This window comes from Microtus oregoni, unplaced genomic scaffold, assembly GCF_018167655.1.
Source record: "Microtus oregoni isolate MIOR12 unplaced genomic scaffold, Mior012 000024F_ref0000369, whole genome shotgun sequence".
Lineage (NCBI taxonomy): Eukaryota > Metazoa > Chordata > Mammalia > Rodentia > Cricetidae > Microtus > Microtus oregoni.
This window is the reverse complement of record NW_024543083.1, coordinates 31,798,753-31,817,419: the sequence shown is the minus strand read 5'-3', so window position 1 is coordinate 31,817,419 and position 18,667 is coordinate 31,798,753. Positions and strand designations below refer to the sequence as shown.

At 35.3% G+C, this 18,667-nt stretch overlaps 1 protein-coding gene across 1 annotated transcript in view; it reads right to left on the bottom strand.

The window, feature by feature from the left end:
• Positions 1 to 18,667, bottom strand: part of Glra3 (glycine receptor alpha 3) — a 138,336-nt gene that overhangs the window by 26,210 nt on the left and 93,459 nt on the right. Inside the window, exons 6-7 of the mRNA XM_041673841.1 lie at positions 12,475 to 12,612; positions 8,517 to 8,731 (exon numbers count right to left, since the gene is read on the bottom strand). Of these exons, the coding sequence (XP_041529775.1) occupies positions 8,517 to 8,731; positions 12,475 to 12,612 (353 nt within the window). The remainder of the gene's footprint in view (positions 1 to 8,516; positions 8,732 to 12,474; positions 12,613 to 18,667) is intronic.

The following is an 18,667-nucleotide window of genomic DNA, read 5'->3' as shown; positions in this document are numbered from 1 at the left end:
TGGCTTGAAGGGAATCCACCAATAATGCAATATGTAATATTGCAATAGACAGCATCAAAGTCTCGCTGACTGGAATAACATGTGCCATCTGCATTGTTGTTGAAATGTGGTCCTGGAGGTGTGCTGTCATTATAATTCTTTCTTGTGACACAGTGGTGGAGGAAACGCAGGGCACTTGTAGTTGTCAAGTTAGGTGATTAATGGTACAAGCTTTGGGGGGTATGGGTCATTTTGGTTAAAATTCAGCAACCAGAACTACTCAAAGTCAGTCTCAAAACAAACTGTCAAGCTTTCCAGGTACCTGGAAGGGGAAGAACTTAAAACAAACTGTCAAGCTTTCCAGGTACCTGGAAGGGGAAGCCCTAGGGAGTGACACAACATTACACTAGAGAAAGAAGGAGTCCGAGGAGTGGTCTTAATATGTTTCATTCTGAAACAAATGTCAGAAGCCCTATTAGCTCAGAAGTTATGATATTTTGAATACTTTAGGATGATAATATAAGCGAAGCTTTACTGAAGAGCCAAACACCCTGCCTTCTAGAAAGATGCTAACAATTACGGTGGCTGAAGGGGGGTGGTGCCTGAAAAGGAGCTGAGTTTTCTGAATTCAAACTGTCAGGTAAAGCATAGCAAATCAGTCCTAAGACAGTAAGAAAACTAGAGTCGCAGAATTGCTGCCAGGGAGCACTTCTCAATCAAAGGAACACAATTGTCTAAGGACAGAGAATAAAGGCAGAAGGGCTCCATACTATTTTACCCACGAAATGACTTTGTTTGAGTCATATAGCTTCAGAGAAGAGGATGAGGAAATAGAAGAGAAGAAAAGGAGGAGTAGAGAGGGCGTAGGAGAGAAGGAGGGAAAGAGAAAGAGACAAAGAGAGGAAAGGAGAGAGAGAGGAAGAGAAAGAAGAGCATGTTTAGCATAGACCACTTTTCTATGGTGCTCATCCCTCTTTCAGTGGATCATTTATTTATGTGTTTAGTCTTGAAATCACTTCATTTGTTCTCTCTGATCATGAGTGATAGGTCGTATCTGTCATTGGACAGTAGTTCATAAGTGTGGTATCATTGTGTAAGATTTTAATAATACTGCTCAAAAACATTGTTTTGGGTTTTGTTGTCTGACAAGCACATTGAGAAACTGTGTTGTACATATGGAACCATATGTTAAGGTTGAAAGGCCAGCCTAGACACAGGATTTTACAGTCATATACTAAGATGGTCAAAAGCATTACCATGAGTTCATCAAATTCCTATGCAGAAGCTCACAGACACAATGTATTAATGGATTATAATATATTGGATGCAGCTTGCTAGTTATTATTAGTCAGACTGGTGCTCATCCATAATTTCTACATATAAAAATCTAGATGCATTTAAAAGCTGAAACTTAATAATAGGACATTGATTAAAGCAGAATCCAGCCTAAGTCTGTAGACATCTGTCTATAAGGCAAATTTCCATGTGTCATTTAAGAGTGATTGTTTTGTCAATGTCTTTTCAATCTCAATTTGCTTTACTTAAAAAATAAATATATATTACAGAACATTTCAGTATATGCCTTTGGGTAAGTTAATTTGTTCTTCCTCTAATGGCAATCCATCTTTGTAGATTTCCCCAGTTCTAGAAATGTCAACTGAACCATGATGGGTAAGTTTGACTGTTGAATAAGCATGTGGCTCAGGCACTCAGACAAATAAGTTTCTCAAAACATGCTGGGAGTTTTTCTGCTTGAATATTGCTTTGTTTTCTGGGGTTTTTATTGCTGATCTCTATGAATTTTAATTAATTGTTTTGCTTATTCATTATAATGTCAGAGCCTGCTTTAAAAGTTTACATTTTCTAATGTTTATAAGAGAAATAGTAACCTGAAATGGATTTGAATGTTATCTAATATGAGAGATGAAAGAATTACAAAAATAATAGAAAGAATAAACAGTGCTGTAAAGTCGTAAGGTAAATGGAGTTGGTATTGGAAACACTGGAGGAGAGCACTAGACAGTCGCCAGTGATGACACGGAGATATGTCTGGAATTTGGCAGTCTGGTGTTTTAGCCATCGCCCTGGAGGGTGACTCTCAGGGGTTGCACGATGCTGCTTTCACTCTGATTAGATGCAGGGTAGGAAAGTGCACAATGCTTCTTGTGCAGTATTTGTCAAGCGCATAAAGCTTTTCCCTTTAAGAGCTGCAGTGGAGAAGGCTTTTGTCCCGAGTTGCATTATTTGTAGTGACTAGAGTCATGCTACCAGGAAGCTCAGGAAAGTGCCACCAGAGAAAGACCAAAGGATTGCGAAGGTCACAGCTACCTCTGATTTTACTTTTAGTTATAAGAGCTTTTCTTCATACCTCCTATAGGATGTGACATACATTGTCTGACAGCTACATGAAAACGTAAAATAAATCTAGATGTCACTGGGGATTTTCCTTAGAGGAGGCCATTAGACTTCCTGGCATGCATAACCTATTAAGTTTTGACCTATTCGTTTGAAGAGAAATTAAGCATGTGACTTCCTGCTCTTGTTCTACATGTTGGAGGTTCTGCACACTACCTGTCTACTTATAGTGATGATCTTTCAAGCTCATTCCTTGTGCTCAGGTGTCTAAGAGTGTTATTTATGACTTCAAAGTAGAATCTTGGAGACAGATGATGCCTGTAATGGTTCTTTAAGTACCTAGTTTTGAGTCAAAGTCTTTCAACAAAGGTACAGTTGTCTTTTTTTATCCTTTAGGAAGTTGATAAATATGGTTTTTGGAGTGTGTATGTGTGTGTATATGTGTGTGTGTATGTGTATATAGTGTATGCATACATTTATACGCACACACCCATTATATGTTTTTAGTACAGTATAGAGTAAAGGAGATATTTAGATAAAAAGTAGTCTAAAAATTGCATATGCAGTTTTCGCTTTTTAAATTTGGTTTTATCATGAATCCTTATATAGGGCAGTTATGAAAATACAAACTTTGGAATTCCTCTTATGCTCAGAAAGCTTATGCAAATGTGTATATACATATGCATATATGTATGTAATAGCAATTACTGAAAGAAGGCTATGAAACTGAAAGTGGGGAGCACAGGCACATAGGAGGAAAGACTAGGGGAAAATGCTGTAATTACTATCTCAATAATAAAAAAAAATAAATTGAAAAAATATATAGCAGGTCTGTCTATATGTCAAGTAGAGAGAAAATGTTTATTAAACTGTGAATTTAATTAAGACTCAGTAATTGTAGCAAGATGAAAGGCCAACTGGAAATGACCGTCATTTCATCCTTATAAAACCTATAAATGCTTGTAAATTGTATTCATAAGGTATTTCTCTATTAGCATTAAAACATTTTAGCTTAATATGCATTATATAAAGTGTATTTAATTATTGTGTCTTGGGTAAATGATCTTTTCATTTTTTGTTCAGTTTTCTTTTTTCTCTTTTCAAAAATTAGCATGTATGGAATATTATTTATATTATTAAAGTAAAAAAAATGTAAGTAATGTATTGAGTATTTTGTTTGCATCAAATGGTGTATGATAAAATGGAAATTCAGCTTAGGATATTATGTTAGAATAATAAAGCCAAAATGAACCCACATTTGTCATATTTTTTGCAGACTCGATTAAAGTACTATCAGTTAGCTATATGTTGCATTTAAATAATAAAGACAAAACCTGCTGGCTGGAATAGCTTTCCACTGTTATACTAATAAGAAAGTCTGATTACTGTAATCGCCCCTCAGCATGTTTATATTGCCACAGATATTTAACTTACTATTTAAATCCACTGAGTATTTTTAGACCATTAAGAGTGTCTCGTAATTAATTTTAAGAAACTAAAAGTAAATATACCTTCTTCCACTTTTATCTTTTATCCTTTTAACTTTAACGACCCTCAAATCATCTGTATGCCAACATAACCAAATATTAAGAAAACATAATGCTTCACTTTCAGTTTATATTAGCTATCGTTACTTCTATAATTGGAAATGAATCGATTTTTACATTTTCCAAGGACTACTGTTTTCCTTACACCATAAGGTAGATAAACACAAGCTTTAAATTTTTTTTTCATTAGTTCTGTGGTACTCAGGGGTAAGTCAGAGAGAAGCAGAAGTGCAGTTCAATGCAACTGAATTTTCATCCTATATCAGACAGATGAAAATGGCCCACTCGTTCACTTTTTAAAACCGAGTATTGAGTAAACCATTGAAAAGCTCATGTTGTTTAAATTACATGTGCATGTGGTACTTAGTAGACACACATATGCAATGTTGGGTTCTGAGGATGAAAATGTGTAAAAGATGCTTCATCCTCTCATAAAGCTTCTTCTGGTGGGTGTCAAAAGCAAACTGAACTGAGAGAGAGAGAGAGACAGAGAGAGAGAGAGAGAGAGAGAGAGAGAGAGAGAGAGAGAGAGAAGTTTCTGAAATACTATTTTCAAGGAACTGTCTTGATGGAGGAAGGGAGAGAAAAGTGAGAAGGGTAGGATGGGGAGAACTTGGGGCAATGGGATGATTGGGATAAAGGAAGGTTGGATAGGGGAACAGGGAAGCACATATCTTAATTAAGGGAGTCATCTTAGGGTTGGCAAGAGACTTGGACCTAGAGGTGCTTCCAGGTGCCCAAGGCGAGGTCCCCAGTTAGTTCCTGGGGCAGCTGAGGACAGGGAACCTGAAATGATCCTATCCTATAGCCATACTGATGAATATTTTGTATATCACCATAGAACCTTCATCTGGCGATGGCTGGAGATAGAGACAGAGACCTACACTGGAGCACTGGACTGAGCTCCCAAAGTCCCAATGAGGAACAGAAGGAGGGAGAACATGAGCAAAGAAGTCAGGACCACAAGGGGTATACCCACCCAAGGAAACAGTGGGGCTGATCTATTGGGAGCTCACCAAGGCCAGCTGGACTGTGACTGAAAAAGCATGGGATAAAACCGGACTCTCTGAATATGGCGGACAATGAGGGCTGCTGAGAAGCCAAGGACAATGGCACTGGGTTTTGATCCTACTTCATGTCCTGGCTTTGTGGGAGCCTAGCCAGTTTGGATGTTCTCCTTCCTAGACCAGTATGGAGGGGGGAGGACTTTGGACTTTCCACCTGGCAGGGAACCCTGACTGCTCTTCAGACTGGAGAGGGAGGGGGAGAGGAGTGGGGGAAGGGGAGAGGAGTGAGGGAAGGGGGGAGGATTGGGAGGCTAGGAGGAGGCGGAAATTTTTTTTTCTCAATAAAAAAAATTAAAGCAAAAAATTTTAATAAGAAAAAAAAGAGAAAAAAAATAAAGAAAGAAACTGCTTGGCTGGCCCTCATAGGTTAGAAGACAGGTGGGTGGAGAAAACAGAACAGAATGCTGGGAGGAAGAGGAAGTGAGCTCAGACTCGACAGCTCTCCTCTTGGGAGCAGATGCCTCAGAAGAGACACCATGCCCAGCTCCTGGGCAGACACACGCAATGAAGCTCCGACCCAAGATGGATGTAGGCTAGAATCTTTCCGGTAAGACCGGTGCTCACAGATTATTAGAGATGGGTTGATCTGGATATCAGAATTAGCTAGTAAGGGCTAGAGCTAAAGGGCCAAGTAGTGTTTAAATGAATACAATTTTTGTGTTGTTATTTCGGGGCATAAGCTATCCAGGCGGCCAGGGTGCTGGGGACACAGCCCCGCCGCTCTTATTACTACACTGTCTCTCAACCCTTAAGTAACCTTTAGTCTTGAATTTGCAATCTGTGTGGACCAGAGACTTCTGGGCCTCTGTGATAAATTTAATTAATTAGTTATCATTAGACTTTCAAGTGTTCTTTGTCCTTTTATGTGTAGTCACTTTTTATAAAGAAGATAGCTGTGCGGTAAAGATGTGTGGGAGGGATCCACATAGAAATTCTCCCTGAGAATTTTCCTTCCTTTGTATCTCGATCCCTTCTCATTTTTCATGTCTTTTCCCATGAAATTTCATTTTTGAAATTCCAAATTTGAAATTTCATATTTAAAAGCTTTTCCATATTGGAAAACTGATAACACAATGGTGGTATTTGAATTTGGAAATATTTGGGTAAATGAGTTTTCCATTTTAGCAAATGGAACTAATTTGTACATGGCTGGAGAAGGATGCAGGGAAGCTAAGAAGAATGAAGTCTTTGAATAACTTGATTAAATCTTTAGCTGCAGGAAGAAGACCAATCATAGACTCATTTTGCTTTTTCCCATTTCTATAGTTTACTCTTACAAATCAGAGGCCCAGATTTCCTGGCCAGAAGCTCTGGATCTCTTAGACTTTGGCTGTTCTACGTATCAGCCCAACGAATGCACCAAAGTGAAAAATAAACCTGAAGCTTCTCTCTCCTCCATCATCCTATGCTGGAAACAACTGTCCTGTCACACATCTGTAGTCTACCCTGGACTTCTGCCTTTTTTTGACTCTGCAATGTGTATTCATAAGCACACCTCATTTTACCTCTAAAATTCTCAAACAAGTCTACTTTCCAGATCTATTTACTATCCTAACATCTGCTACTGTAGACCACAATGGAGAGTGGGCTATTCTAAGTGGCTCTGAGTTCTTTCCACTTAGAGTTCGACTCCTCCTTTCTCATGCTCATACAGAGTTAGAGTGATCACTCACATTAAAATTTCTTCAGGTTGATATATCTAATTATTATGAACTATGATGTTGTGCAGGACTTGATCCCTTAATCATTAACATTTTTCTTTTGCTCATTTACAATGATCCCATGGTGCAAAGAAGCACTTATAAAGGTAAACCATCTTGAACCTTTGCTGTCAATAGAATGCACATGACACCTCTTTTGACCAACTGATGTATGTACTGCCAAAGTGAAAAATAGTTCCAAATTCTAATGAATGGATCACATGTGCCTTCTTGTTTTGGGGTATGCTGTGTTTAACTTAGTGTGGCATTACAAAGGCCAATCCAATTGATTTTATCAGAGAGGAATCTCAAGGAACTACCTAAATATAGTCTAAGATTCTTTTCTCTGAGCCTTGATGAATTTCCAAGCTTCTTTTATTTTACTGGAGATGTATTAGCATAGAGCTTATGTCAAATACTAAGCAGTTATCCTAAATTAATGATGTATTTTTCATCCTGCTATTTAATAATCTGCTGCTATTATAAGTCCTAAATTAAATTTGTTTCCAACACAATAACCTATTATTGTTCTTAAAATGATGAACTTCAACATAATAAAGTAATATTAGCTTATCATGAACATTTGATGTTGTACCTGCTACCAGAGGTAAATTATAAAAGTATAATATAAACACAGTCCCTTTAGTGTTTTCTATGAATTAATTCTGGTTATATTAAGTTAAAATGTGTTGGAAATTTAAAGGGATTCTTTAGATCAGCACTTCTTCAGAACTTCTTAACCTTCGGGTAGTAACTCTTTTGGGAGTCTCAGTATTCTGCATATCAGATATTTATATTATGTTCCATAGCAGTAGCAAAATTACAGTTATGGAGTAGTAGCAAAATATCTTTATGTTTGTGGGTGACCAAAACATGAAGAACCATGCGAAAGAGTTGCAGCATTAGGAAGGTTAAAAACCACGACTTTAGTTAATAGGCACTTCTTAGAAATCATCTTATAAGAAGAAAATTTTCTATTTCTATCTGGTTTCATAGATGAAAAAAACCTCACACTTATCTTTTATTTTATCTTATCGGGAGCAGTATCAAAACTTTTATAAACCTTATAAAGCAAATGGCTTCGTTTTGGGTGATTCAAATGCACTCAAATTATAGACTTGGGTAAGCACTCTTTCCTATTGACCTACAGCTGCCTAGGAGTTAGAAGAAAGGGGCACAAGATAATGGGAACCTGGCACTATGGAAATCTGATACAGTTCTTGATGGAGAATAACCACTGTAATGTTTTTCTGGAAGCAATTTGGTAATACATTACCAACACATACAGATATCAATGTCTCAGTTTTTGTTCTAAATATATGTTTAAAATAATATGAAAACGTTACCTATGTGTATAAATGTGAAAATATGTGTGCATTATGTCAACATTTAAAATTGCTATGTATATCAATTTAAATAATTTTACAATATATTTTAAGTGTTTAAAATACAGATACCAAAAATTCCATGATGCGTATGATGAGTGTTGACATTTTAATAATAGGAAACCATTACACACTGTGTGCATAGCAGATATCAGTGATTTATTGAATATTTTACTTCAGTAACTTACTTTGCAAGATTTAGTGTTTTAAAAAACAATGATGAATATATTGAATTTTTTTGAGCAATCTGACAACATTTTTGTTGTTGTTTGTTTTGGTTTTTGGTTTTTCGAGACAGGGTTTCACTGTAGCTATCAAGCCTGTCCTGGAACTAGCTCTTTAGACTAGATTGTCCTCAAGCTCACAGAGATTTACCTGACTGTGCCTCCCGAGTGCTGGGATTAATGGCGTGTGCCACCACTGCCTGGCTGAAAACAGCATTTTTATGTACACATTACATGCATGTGTCCTCAGGACACTTACCTTTGGTAGGGAAGCCCGGGATCCAGAACTCTGTGTGGTCATAGTAAGAACAGTGGTGATGCCCAAAGCTACTCTAGCTGGGGCGGCATCCATGTTAATCCAGAATGAGACCCAAGACAGAATAACAATCAGGAGGCTCGGAATATACATCTGGATCAAGTAGTAGCCCATTTGCCGCTCAAGATGGAATCTCACTTCTATGCATGTAAACTTTCCTAGTGGTTTATAAAACAAATGTAACAATTAAACAAAAGTCAGGTTTTATAATCCCATCAAACACGACTTAATTTTCATAATAATTTTACCATAAGAATTTCCACCAAATTGAAGAGATACATTCGAACTGGGTTTTGTCTTTTAGTTTAGATTTTGTTTCTGTTTTCATCTGAAAGCAATGTGACAAGGGAGTGAACTCTTATCTAGGAAATAGTATGCAATCCTATTTTCATGATCAAATAGCTTTTCATGCTTGTCAAAGTACTCAAAGAGCTGTTTTTTCATATTCTAACACTTGTTCTGAGGTGTATAGAGCAATGCGTGTTTATTATGTAAAGGTTATCTATATTTTGAGTTTCTGGAGCTTTCATATGCTTGTTTCGTCAACTGCTATTTTTCAGAGATCTTTACACTTTATGTGCTAAGTGATAAACACAAAAATAAGTGGATTCATAAATGATACTACAAAAAACTAAATTGTATTATTTTGCATTAATAACTTTTGAGATAAATTTAGAACACATTGAAAAAGTTACGTTCACTGTGTATTGTATGCCCTATGTCCCTGTTATATACCTCTTTCTGAAAATAAATGCAATGAATATTTGAGAGCATCATAGGATTTTGTCTACTTATCCACTGGTTCTAATTCTACTCATTTATTGCTACTGCTTTGTTATAAGTTCTTCAAATAAATGGCCTTTTAAGTGATTCGATTCTTGGTTTTCTTGTCTGTTACTTTGAGCAGGATGATGTCAGAAAGCTCATCTGCTCTTTAAGCATCATTCTCTGATATGACCACGGGGGGAAGATATCAAAGGGCATGACTAGAGCAACTTCTAGTGTGTGTTGAGGAGAGTCTCCTTTGCAGAGCTCCTATTAATGTGGTGGGCACATTAGTAATGGTGGAAATGAGGCAAGGGTACAGCTTTTGGAGGTGAAGGGCAGTGACATCAGAACTTTAAAACCTTAATAGTAGTTTTCAAGTCCCGGGGACAGTGGGGTACACTTTTCAATGTATGGCATTCAGAACCATGTGAAAACCTACATGATTCATCAGTCAAGTTATCAATGGAACTATTAAAGATTATTGCAATATCTGAAAATATTTTGATTTTTAAAGCACTATTAACCATAAAATTTTAATTTTCACTATAAAGAATAATAGAGAAAGAATAATTGAAGTGCTTTTATTATATCAATATTAATCCATTAAGTAACTTCCTGACAAAAGTAGAACTCATTACTTATCATTTGTGTAAGTTCTGTAGGGTTCATGTGGTTCCCATGAAAAACACAAGCTTTCAGTGTGTATTTAAAAACACTTTATAAATATACCTAGGCTGGAAAATGAAGTGATACACATAGGCAAATATTATGATTGTACATAGATGCACAGATAAATAGTCATGTATGTATTATTTCTGTGTTTGTGCACACATGCATAATTTATGAAGTTAAGATGGGAAAAAATTAAATTTGGACCAAAGTGAGGAGAGGAAACAATCACTTACACATAACAAGATGGACATGCTAAGCAAAAGCAGGAGGAAAAAGTAGCTTTTAGAGGAATTCACATAGGATAGATCACAGAACCCTGAAGTAGGTAAACTTGTAGATTTGTGCAATTTAGGCTTTGTTGTTGTGATTGTTGTTGCTTTTGGTTTTGTTTTCTATAATCTCATTATATATACGTGACTGCTGACTGGTCTGGAACTTCCTATTTAAACCAGGTTGCCTCAAACTCATGATGATCATTGTGCCTTTGCCTACCAAGTGCTGGGATTAATAACATGTACCATCACCCCCAAGCACAGCCCAACTATACAATTCATCTATATAGAAATAATTAATAACTTCAATAGATTTATTTCCTTGTAAAACTGGGCATTTATAACTGAGGATGGTTTTCATATTCTTTTTTCTTTTATTTTCAGATTGACTTATGCAGTATATAAACCTACACTAGAAAACAATTAAGATAAGAATCTTGCATGTTGGGGGAATAATATAAGAGAAGTCTAAAGTGTGATACCAGTTAGTCACTATGTGAATGAAGACATTACCAGAAGTTTCTATTTAATTGTGAGCAGTGATACTTTGGACATACTTTCTTCTCTTATATTATCCAAATAATAGACACCCATGTCTTCTAAAAAACTCCTATCCAACTAATTGCGTGAAGTAAACACTCATAAATGTAAGCTAAAATATAAAATTATGTTAATGTACTATCAGCTAAGATGAGTCTCCTGACCTTCTATGCTCAAGTTTCTCTCTGAGATGATGTCTACATGGTTGTCTGTTGTTCTGTGTTGAATGGGTCTTTCCAAAATTCACATCCTCGGAGAATCTGTGAATTTCTTTACCAACAATTGACTTGAAGATATAATCAAGTTAAAATCAAATCTTTATTAATGGGACCCTACTCTAATATCATTGATGCCCTTAGAGGATGAGGAATATTTCGCTACAGAGACACAGATGTATGCAGAGATCAGCATGTGACTATGGAGAAAGAAACTAAAGTGGTGTATTTGTGAGTCAATCAATACCCAGAGTTGTCAGAAATAGGAAACCAAGAAAAGGTTGGGAAAGGAACCTTTGTAAGAGCCTCCAGAGTAAACATAAGTTTTGCTGTTACTTGATTTGTTTTTTGTATTAACTTCTAGAGCTATGAGACAATACAATTCTGCTGCTTTAAATTACCAAATTTATGGTAGTCTGTGAACACTGTCCTAGATAACTAAGGTATTGCTATATACCATGATTAGAGTTCTTTTCAACATATTTTAAAAGAAATTATCAGTTTCTCTGTACTTAGAGAAATGGGCAGAGGCATTGCCATTGACTTGCCTGCTCTTTAGTTTATGCTTAGATGTTATACTTGAACTTGCTCATAAGTCATCCATGAGTCGAAAAGAGTAATTGAAAATTAGATATTGTAAGTCAGTTAAGGAAATAAGGAAGGTTGGGGACTTTATAGGAAGAAAACAAAGCTCACAATTATGGAAAATGTTGAGGTCACAATGAATCATACTTTACCATAATGATATGGTAAGAGTTACAGCTGATGTTAGCATAATAGCATCCAACCATATATGCATCTCATCGGGGGCAAGCTTGACTTGTGGGTAGTTTAATGGCATTTGTAGTTGGGGTAGGCTTATGGGAATAGCCCACAACAGTTAGGAGAAGGGCATAGATTTCATAAGGGCACAAATAACACATTGAGTTTCTTAATCCTTGGTGTTAATTGTTAAAAATGATATCTACTCAAGACATAAGGTTCCTCTATCAGTCCAAAAAGTAACTGAAAATATGAATTCATAACAATATTAAAATAAATAGAAAAATATGTTTTATAATGCATGAAAATATGGAAAATGATGTCATTTATTTAAAGCAAGTCCCTTTGTTAACATATGCAGTGTTTACTTCCAAAATAGTTTAATATTTTTCCATATAAATAAGGAAATATGTTTATAAGCATCACATTACCCACAAATGTGTTGTTCCATAAAAAATTTTCAAGTGTAACTAAGCACCAAGCATATCTTTGGTCTCATACAAATCAAATAAGACAAGAATAAGTAAGTGAAGGCACCCATAAATTTTGAAATTGCCCATTTTATACTCTATAAGCTAAGACTGTTAAAATTAACATGACATTACAATTTTAATAATCTGTATATTGTAAGATCACAAATCACAATCATAGAGGAAAATATTCACTCCCTACCTGTATTGTAGTGTTTAGTGCAGTATCGCAAATCTTTTTCTTCTTTCAATAGGAATTGAGGCAAAGTGAGTCCTTCAGCCACTTGTACTGGTGCCTCATCTTGCCATTCAAAAATGAGATCATTCATTGTGTACCCAACTAGAGAAAAATGTTATAGAAATGTTTATATCAAAGGAAGATATTAAAATAGAAGCAATAAGAACTTTTCTGTATAGTCATCACATGGAATGAGAAGATCATTTAGGTCTAGAGTCTACCTTCTGAATAGTGCATCTCCTGATTCCATTTCACAAAAATCTTTCATCAGTAAAGTAAGAGAATGAAGTAGACTTGGAAGAGCATGCACTACATGGAAGGTAGTATTTATTCTTTCATAGGAATGGAAAGCTCTTGGGTTAATTCAGCAATTTTTGACATTATTCCACTACCTTAATTTCCAGCACTACTAAATAAAGCCAAATAGTCCCTGGTTAGAAAATGAATTAAAGCTTAAATATCTCTGGGAAAAGTATTAATGCCTGATACCTTACTTGCTTTAATCATCTCCGCTTATATAATCTGCTTCTGGGTCCCCAGTCCCAAGATGGACAAAATGATCTGAAAATGCAAGCTTGTTCTATTCGATAAAAAATATGCATGGAGTAGTTTGACATGGTGGTTATGAGTTCAGCATAGACTTACAAATGAGTTTTTCAATAAGTCGTAAGTCTTTATTAAGTTAAAATATCAGATTTCTCTTTGGAGGGGCTTAATATAAGAAGAATTTCCCAGTTGAATGGAAAATTATGGAAATCTATGCTTCTGAGTTATAGTGGTGGAGGAGTTTAAGTGAATGAGAACAGGACTATGATTATTGGGACCAGATAATTCTACAGACTTAGAAAAAGAAAGGAAACATGATGTGGCCCCTGAATTAAGTCAATTGGTTAAACTGGTAAATTATTCCTTTTTATGGAACTGTGTACAGAGGAGTTTGTAGCAACTTTCATGCAGTGATTTGGCACAGCTTTTGTGGATGGGTTAAACAATGGGTAAGAGAGGAGCTCACCATTATCCCTTCTCTTTCAGAATCTTCCAGACAGAATGTAATCTGGTCCAATTGTAGAGGCAACTGGACATGCTTAGTAGAGGAGTATGGGTAGATGAGACGGTAGTGACAACAGTGTCTGTGACCAAATATCCATAGATGGTTTAGGATTTAGCTAACAAGTTGTCGCCGGCACCATCGGTGTTCCATATTTCAGTTCATTATGAAGCTAGAAATATTTGGTAGTGTCTGCAAGGCCATCCAGATTGAAGGCCACCATGTCTGAGTTTTGGTTCAAAAATAGATATGTAACTACAAGATTATTCTCCAGACCAGTGGTTTTCAATCTTCCTAATTCTACAGCCCTTTATTATGGTTCCTCATGTTGTAATGACCTCAACCATAAAATTATTTTCATTGCTACTTTATAACTGTAATTTTGCAACTGAATCATGCTGTTATGAATTGTAATGCATAAATGAAATGCAGGGTATCTGATATGCAACCTCAGAGTTTTCACAACCCACAGGTTGAGAACCACTGCTCTAGACTTAATGATTGGTTTATTTATCCTAGAATATCTGTCAGTGAGACATGAAATTAATAATGATTGGATTGGTAATGACAGAATAATTTGCTCTTATTCATAAATCCTTTAATATGCACATTATAGATCACACTCTTGCTAAAGACAGCACAGATGCATATTTCTAAATGATGATCTAAAAACAGAAAGATAAGCAATAATTTTATCCGCTGCCAGATGAGACATATGTTTTACAAGCCATATAAAGAATCACAGAAAACAAAATATTTGAGATTTTTTTGCACCACTTTAGACAGATGAATGAAAGTATAAGAACAACCTCTTTCAGTTTTGACATAATAAAGGCTTTGTAAAATCTTCTGGAAACAGAACCTAGCAGTCTGAATTTCCATAGTAACTAAGCTCTAATTTTTCTCTCATCCAGTTTATATGAGCACATATAACTTGTTATTGTGGTGGAGAACTATTCACATGAAGTGGTCAATGAATGCACATTTTACAGCCATATTATTGTATTTATAACTCACAGGAGGTTTAAGCTTGAAAGTCAAAGGTAAATAAAGAGATGACCACATGTTTAACGAGCATTTCCTTTATTCTGAGTAACTCAATGGGCAGCAAAGGAAACTTAATGGCATTATTGCCTCAGTACACCTTCAAATACTGTAATAAATTTTCTTCAAAGTTCACTGTTTTAATATTCTATTCTTTTGACTCACACATATTTATAGAAGCTTAAGGATATTAAGAAAAACAGATTGGGTAATGAGAGCAAGGTGATACATCTATTTTTTTGTATTGCATAATAATATCACAATGAAAACATAATTTACATATGGAACAAAGGTATTAACCCCAACTTGACCAATAATTTCATTTGATGATTATGGTGCAGTCTGCAGATGGATATCTCAAATCTTGCTTTTTAACAATATTTATTGAGTATCAACTCTGGGTAGTTCATTCTGCTTCATTTGAGTTGAACCTTGTAAATAGCCAATGGCTCCAAATGAAGAATACAAAAGAAAAAGAACTTCAGGATAAAGTAAAAGCAAATTTATTTGAAATAAACTGAAAATACCCATGGTTTATAGTTGATACTAGTAATAACAGTTTTCATTTAGATCTAGTTCATGTAAAGAAGCATTTGAAATGGACAAATCTATACATGTTTGATTTGGGTTAAATTCTGAGTTGAAAAGTTGACTTTTTAAAAATACCTGTAAGTAAAATTACGAGTTAGTATCTTTTGAGAAATGAAGTGACTTCACAAAATAGTGCTTTATAAACATGACACCTGTCAGACCCTGTCATAAAATTCACAAGGCCCAAAACACTTTCATGGTCACAATGACATAATATTTGTAGTCTTCATTGTTCTAATATTTTCCCCATATTGAAACAGTGGTGTGTAATGCTTTTACAAAATATAGGCAGTAGCACTAGTTTCTGCTGGAAGTGTCTGTGTTTCTAAGTGCCATATTCCTTGGTAAAGAATGTCATTTTAATTTAACTATGCCCGTGTTTGATGAAGTAGTAAATACCTTATGGTATTTACAAAAGTGTTCTTGATCTTTGGATTTGTAACAAGTACTAACCTACTACAGTCTGATCCTTATGTAAATATCTGTGTAATCACTGTGGCAAAGTGGCAAGCCTGTATCCATACAACACTCAACTACATACTGTAACATAAGGTTTCTTTCAAGGAACAGCACTAGTTGATTTAGAGACAAACTGAGCTAGGTTTTATTTTTCTTATTTTGTGTAGTTGTGCATCATTTTTTACTTGAAAAGTAAAATGCTCTACTAATAATATTTCCTAGGTACTTGACTGTCTACTTTTAAAAATATAAACCATATGGGTACACCATGAGAAGGAAACTGGTGATAGTTTTGGTGAATCATATTCTGAAATTTCAAGCCAATATTAGATATTTGTAGAAATTATTTTTTGCAAAGCTGCTTGGAAAATCAAGAGCCTGAGATTAGATAGCCCAGGGACTAGTGTAAAATCAAATACAAAGAACACAGAAAAGAAAAGAAAACTCTGATAAAACATTCTGTTATACTCATAGACCAGTGTCTTTTCCAGCATCTTTAGAGAAGCTTCCTTCTGGGACAGATGTCAATAAAAGGGGGAAAAAATCTAAAGCTGTTGGAGGAGGCTGCTTATTCTTCCCAGATGCCCAGCTAGCTTAGACCCTAAATAATCACACAGAAACCATATTATTTAAATCACTACTTGTCCCATTAGCTCTAGCTTCTTATTGCCTAACTCTTACATATTAGTTAAACCCATCTCCATTAATCTGTGTGTCACCATGTGGCAGTGGCTTACCAGCAAAGTTTCAGCATGTCTGACTCTGGCAGTAACTCCATGGCTTCTCTCTGACTCCGCCCTTCTTTCTCCCAGCATTCAGTTTAGATTTTCCTGTCTACCTAAGTTCTGCCCTGCTATAGGTCCATAGCAGTTTCTTTATTCATTAATGGTAATCACAGCATACAGAGGGAAATTCCACATCACAAAGCATTAAAGGAAGGCTTTTCAATCTTTTAGGATTTCTTTTACTTTTCCTTTTCAAAGTGAAGAAGATGCTATTTTCTTTAATTAAAAAAAATAATAGTTTATCCAGCAGGATCAATAGACAGTGACCACAAGTTCAAATTTATTAAAATATCTTACAACTTCGAATCTAAATCACTAAATGATAGTGATCTAATTTTAACTTTGGAAATTTGGATTTAAAATGGGATTAGAGCTATTTTATTTACCCACTATTATGAAACATTTTAGTTAATAATATTAAATGAGAATAACATCCTAAATGTTTCCTTTGTCTTTCTTTTACTTTTAAAATGTAATCTACATTTGGATGATAAGGTCTTCTTCTAAGAAGAAAAGGATTAAATTCTTTTGCAGATGTGGAGAGCAATAAGCTTCTTGGTTACATCTTTTGTGGCTCTTTTTTTTTTCTAATCTTGCTATAGGATATGTGATCTTCCTTCTATGACGGGGACCTCAATTCCAATAACGTCTGAGATGGGTAAAATTCATGGTCATTTCTATTGGAAATATTGTGCTTTGTCATTCTCATCTGCTGCCATAACAACTGAAAGACCATTTCAGCCATAATCTCTAGGGAGCCCTTATCCACACTGAATTAACCTTCAGTCATTGTTCTAAGATAATTTTTACGAATTCCAAATAACAGGATATGGAAGCTCTTTATTTTAAGCCCCTTGGTGGATGAGTTAAGAATTGAAATTACTAGCTTGGAGTTTATAGGACTCTATGGGACCATCTAGAGTCTAGACTATTTCCAAGGAACACAATAGTAATAAATCAAAACTAAAATTAAAAAAAAAAGTGTTGGCTTGCTTGTCTCTCTGTTTAATCTGTTTTTCCACTCAAAGAATAATCTACCTATATATTTTTCATCTATTTACTTATCTAACTCAACATGACACATCAACATAGGTAGTTTATATGGCTGCCTGTGCTGACTCAGGTCACCTTGCTGGGAGATCTCAGAATCACTCTTAGGAAACCTGAAGAGAAACCTTACACAAATACTTCCACCTCATCAAACTTCCCTCTGATTCCCCTGACCATCATACTGCTTCCGGAGATCTCTAGACAATCCCAGATGACATCTTTCCATATTATTCACTTCTGAACACTTCTCAGTAGACACTAGAAAAATTTCTATTTTCCAATATTATTACTGGGAATTCACTTTCATTACATTTATGGCCTTTTCCCCATTGCTTTAACTGCCACAGACTCTGCACCACTTCTCATTTCTAAAGAAATAAAACAAAAATATTTCCAATGTAGTACCTTGAGTAAGTGAAGATTTTAAATATCACCATATTATTTCGAGTTGACATGAACATGTGCTTATGAAGAAATGTAAAATTGGAATAACGATCAAAAGACAGAAACATACAGTGAAATGTTTTGATATTACTACCAAAATTGACCTATAACTTCAACACAATTAAATGAAAATTTTATAGTGTTCTCCAACTGGTAGTTAACCTGAAGTACAGAAACATGCATCATAGCTTCAGTTGGGAGAACAGTGTAGACCTGCCAGGAAATGAAAATCTTGATGAATAAGGCTGTAGTCTTTCAGTGATTTAGGAATGACTAAATAGAGAAGTGCTACAGAAAATAGAACTCAGAATCAGAACTATGAAGGGAGACTTAAGGTAAAAGTTACTCCTTAAATCACCATGGAAATTTGTAATAAATGATAAGAAAGGAATTTTCTATATTCCTAGAAAATAAGAAAACAATCTAGGTCCAGACAGCAGAGTGAGTAGAGGTAATTGCCATTCCCTGAAGATCTGATTTCAATTCCTGGAACCCAAGGTAAAAGCAAGGAATAGATTTTCAAAAGTTGTCACTGACCTCCAGAATTGTGTCATTGCATTCATGCACCTGAATGAATACTCATGCATGCACACACAGAGACAATAATGATAAATAACAACAATAATAATAATATTCTGGGTTAAAACAATAATATTTTTATATAATTATCATCCATATAACAATGTATTTACAACATTATAGATTTAATTATGTGCGCATTTGAATCACTGTGCTA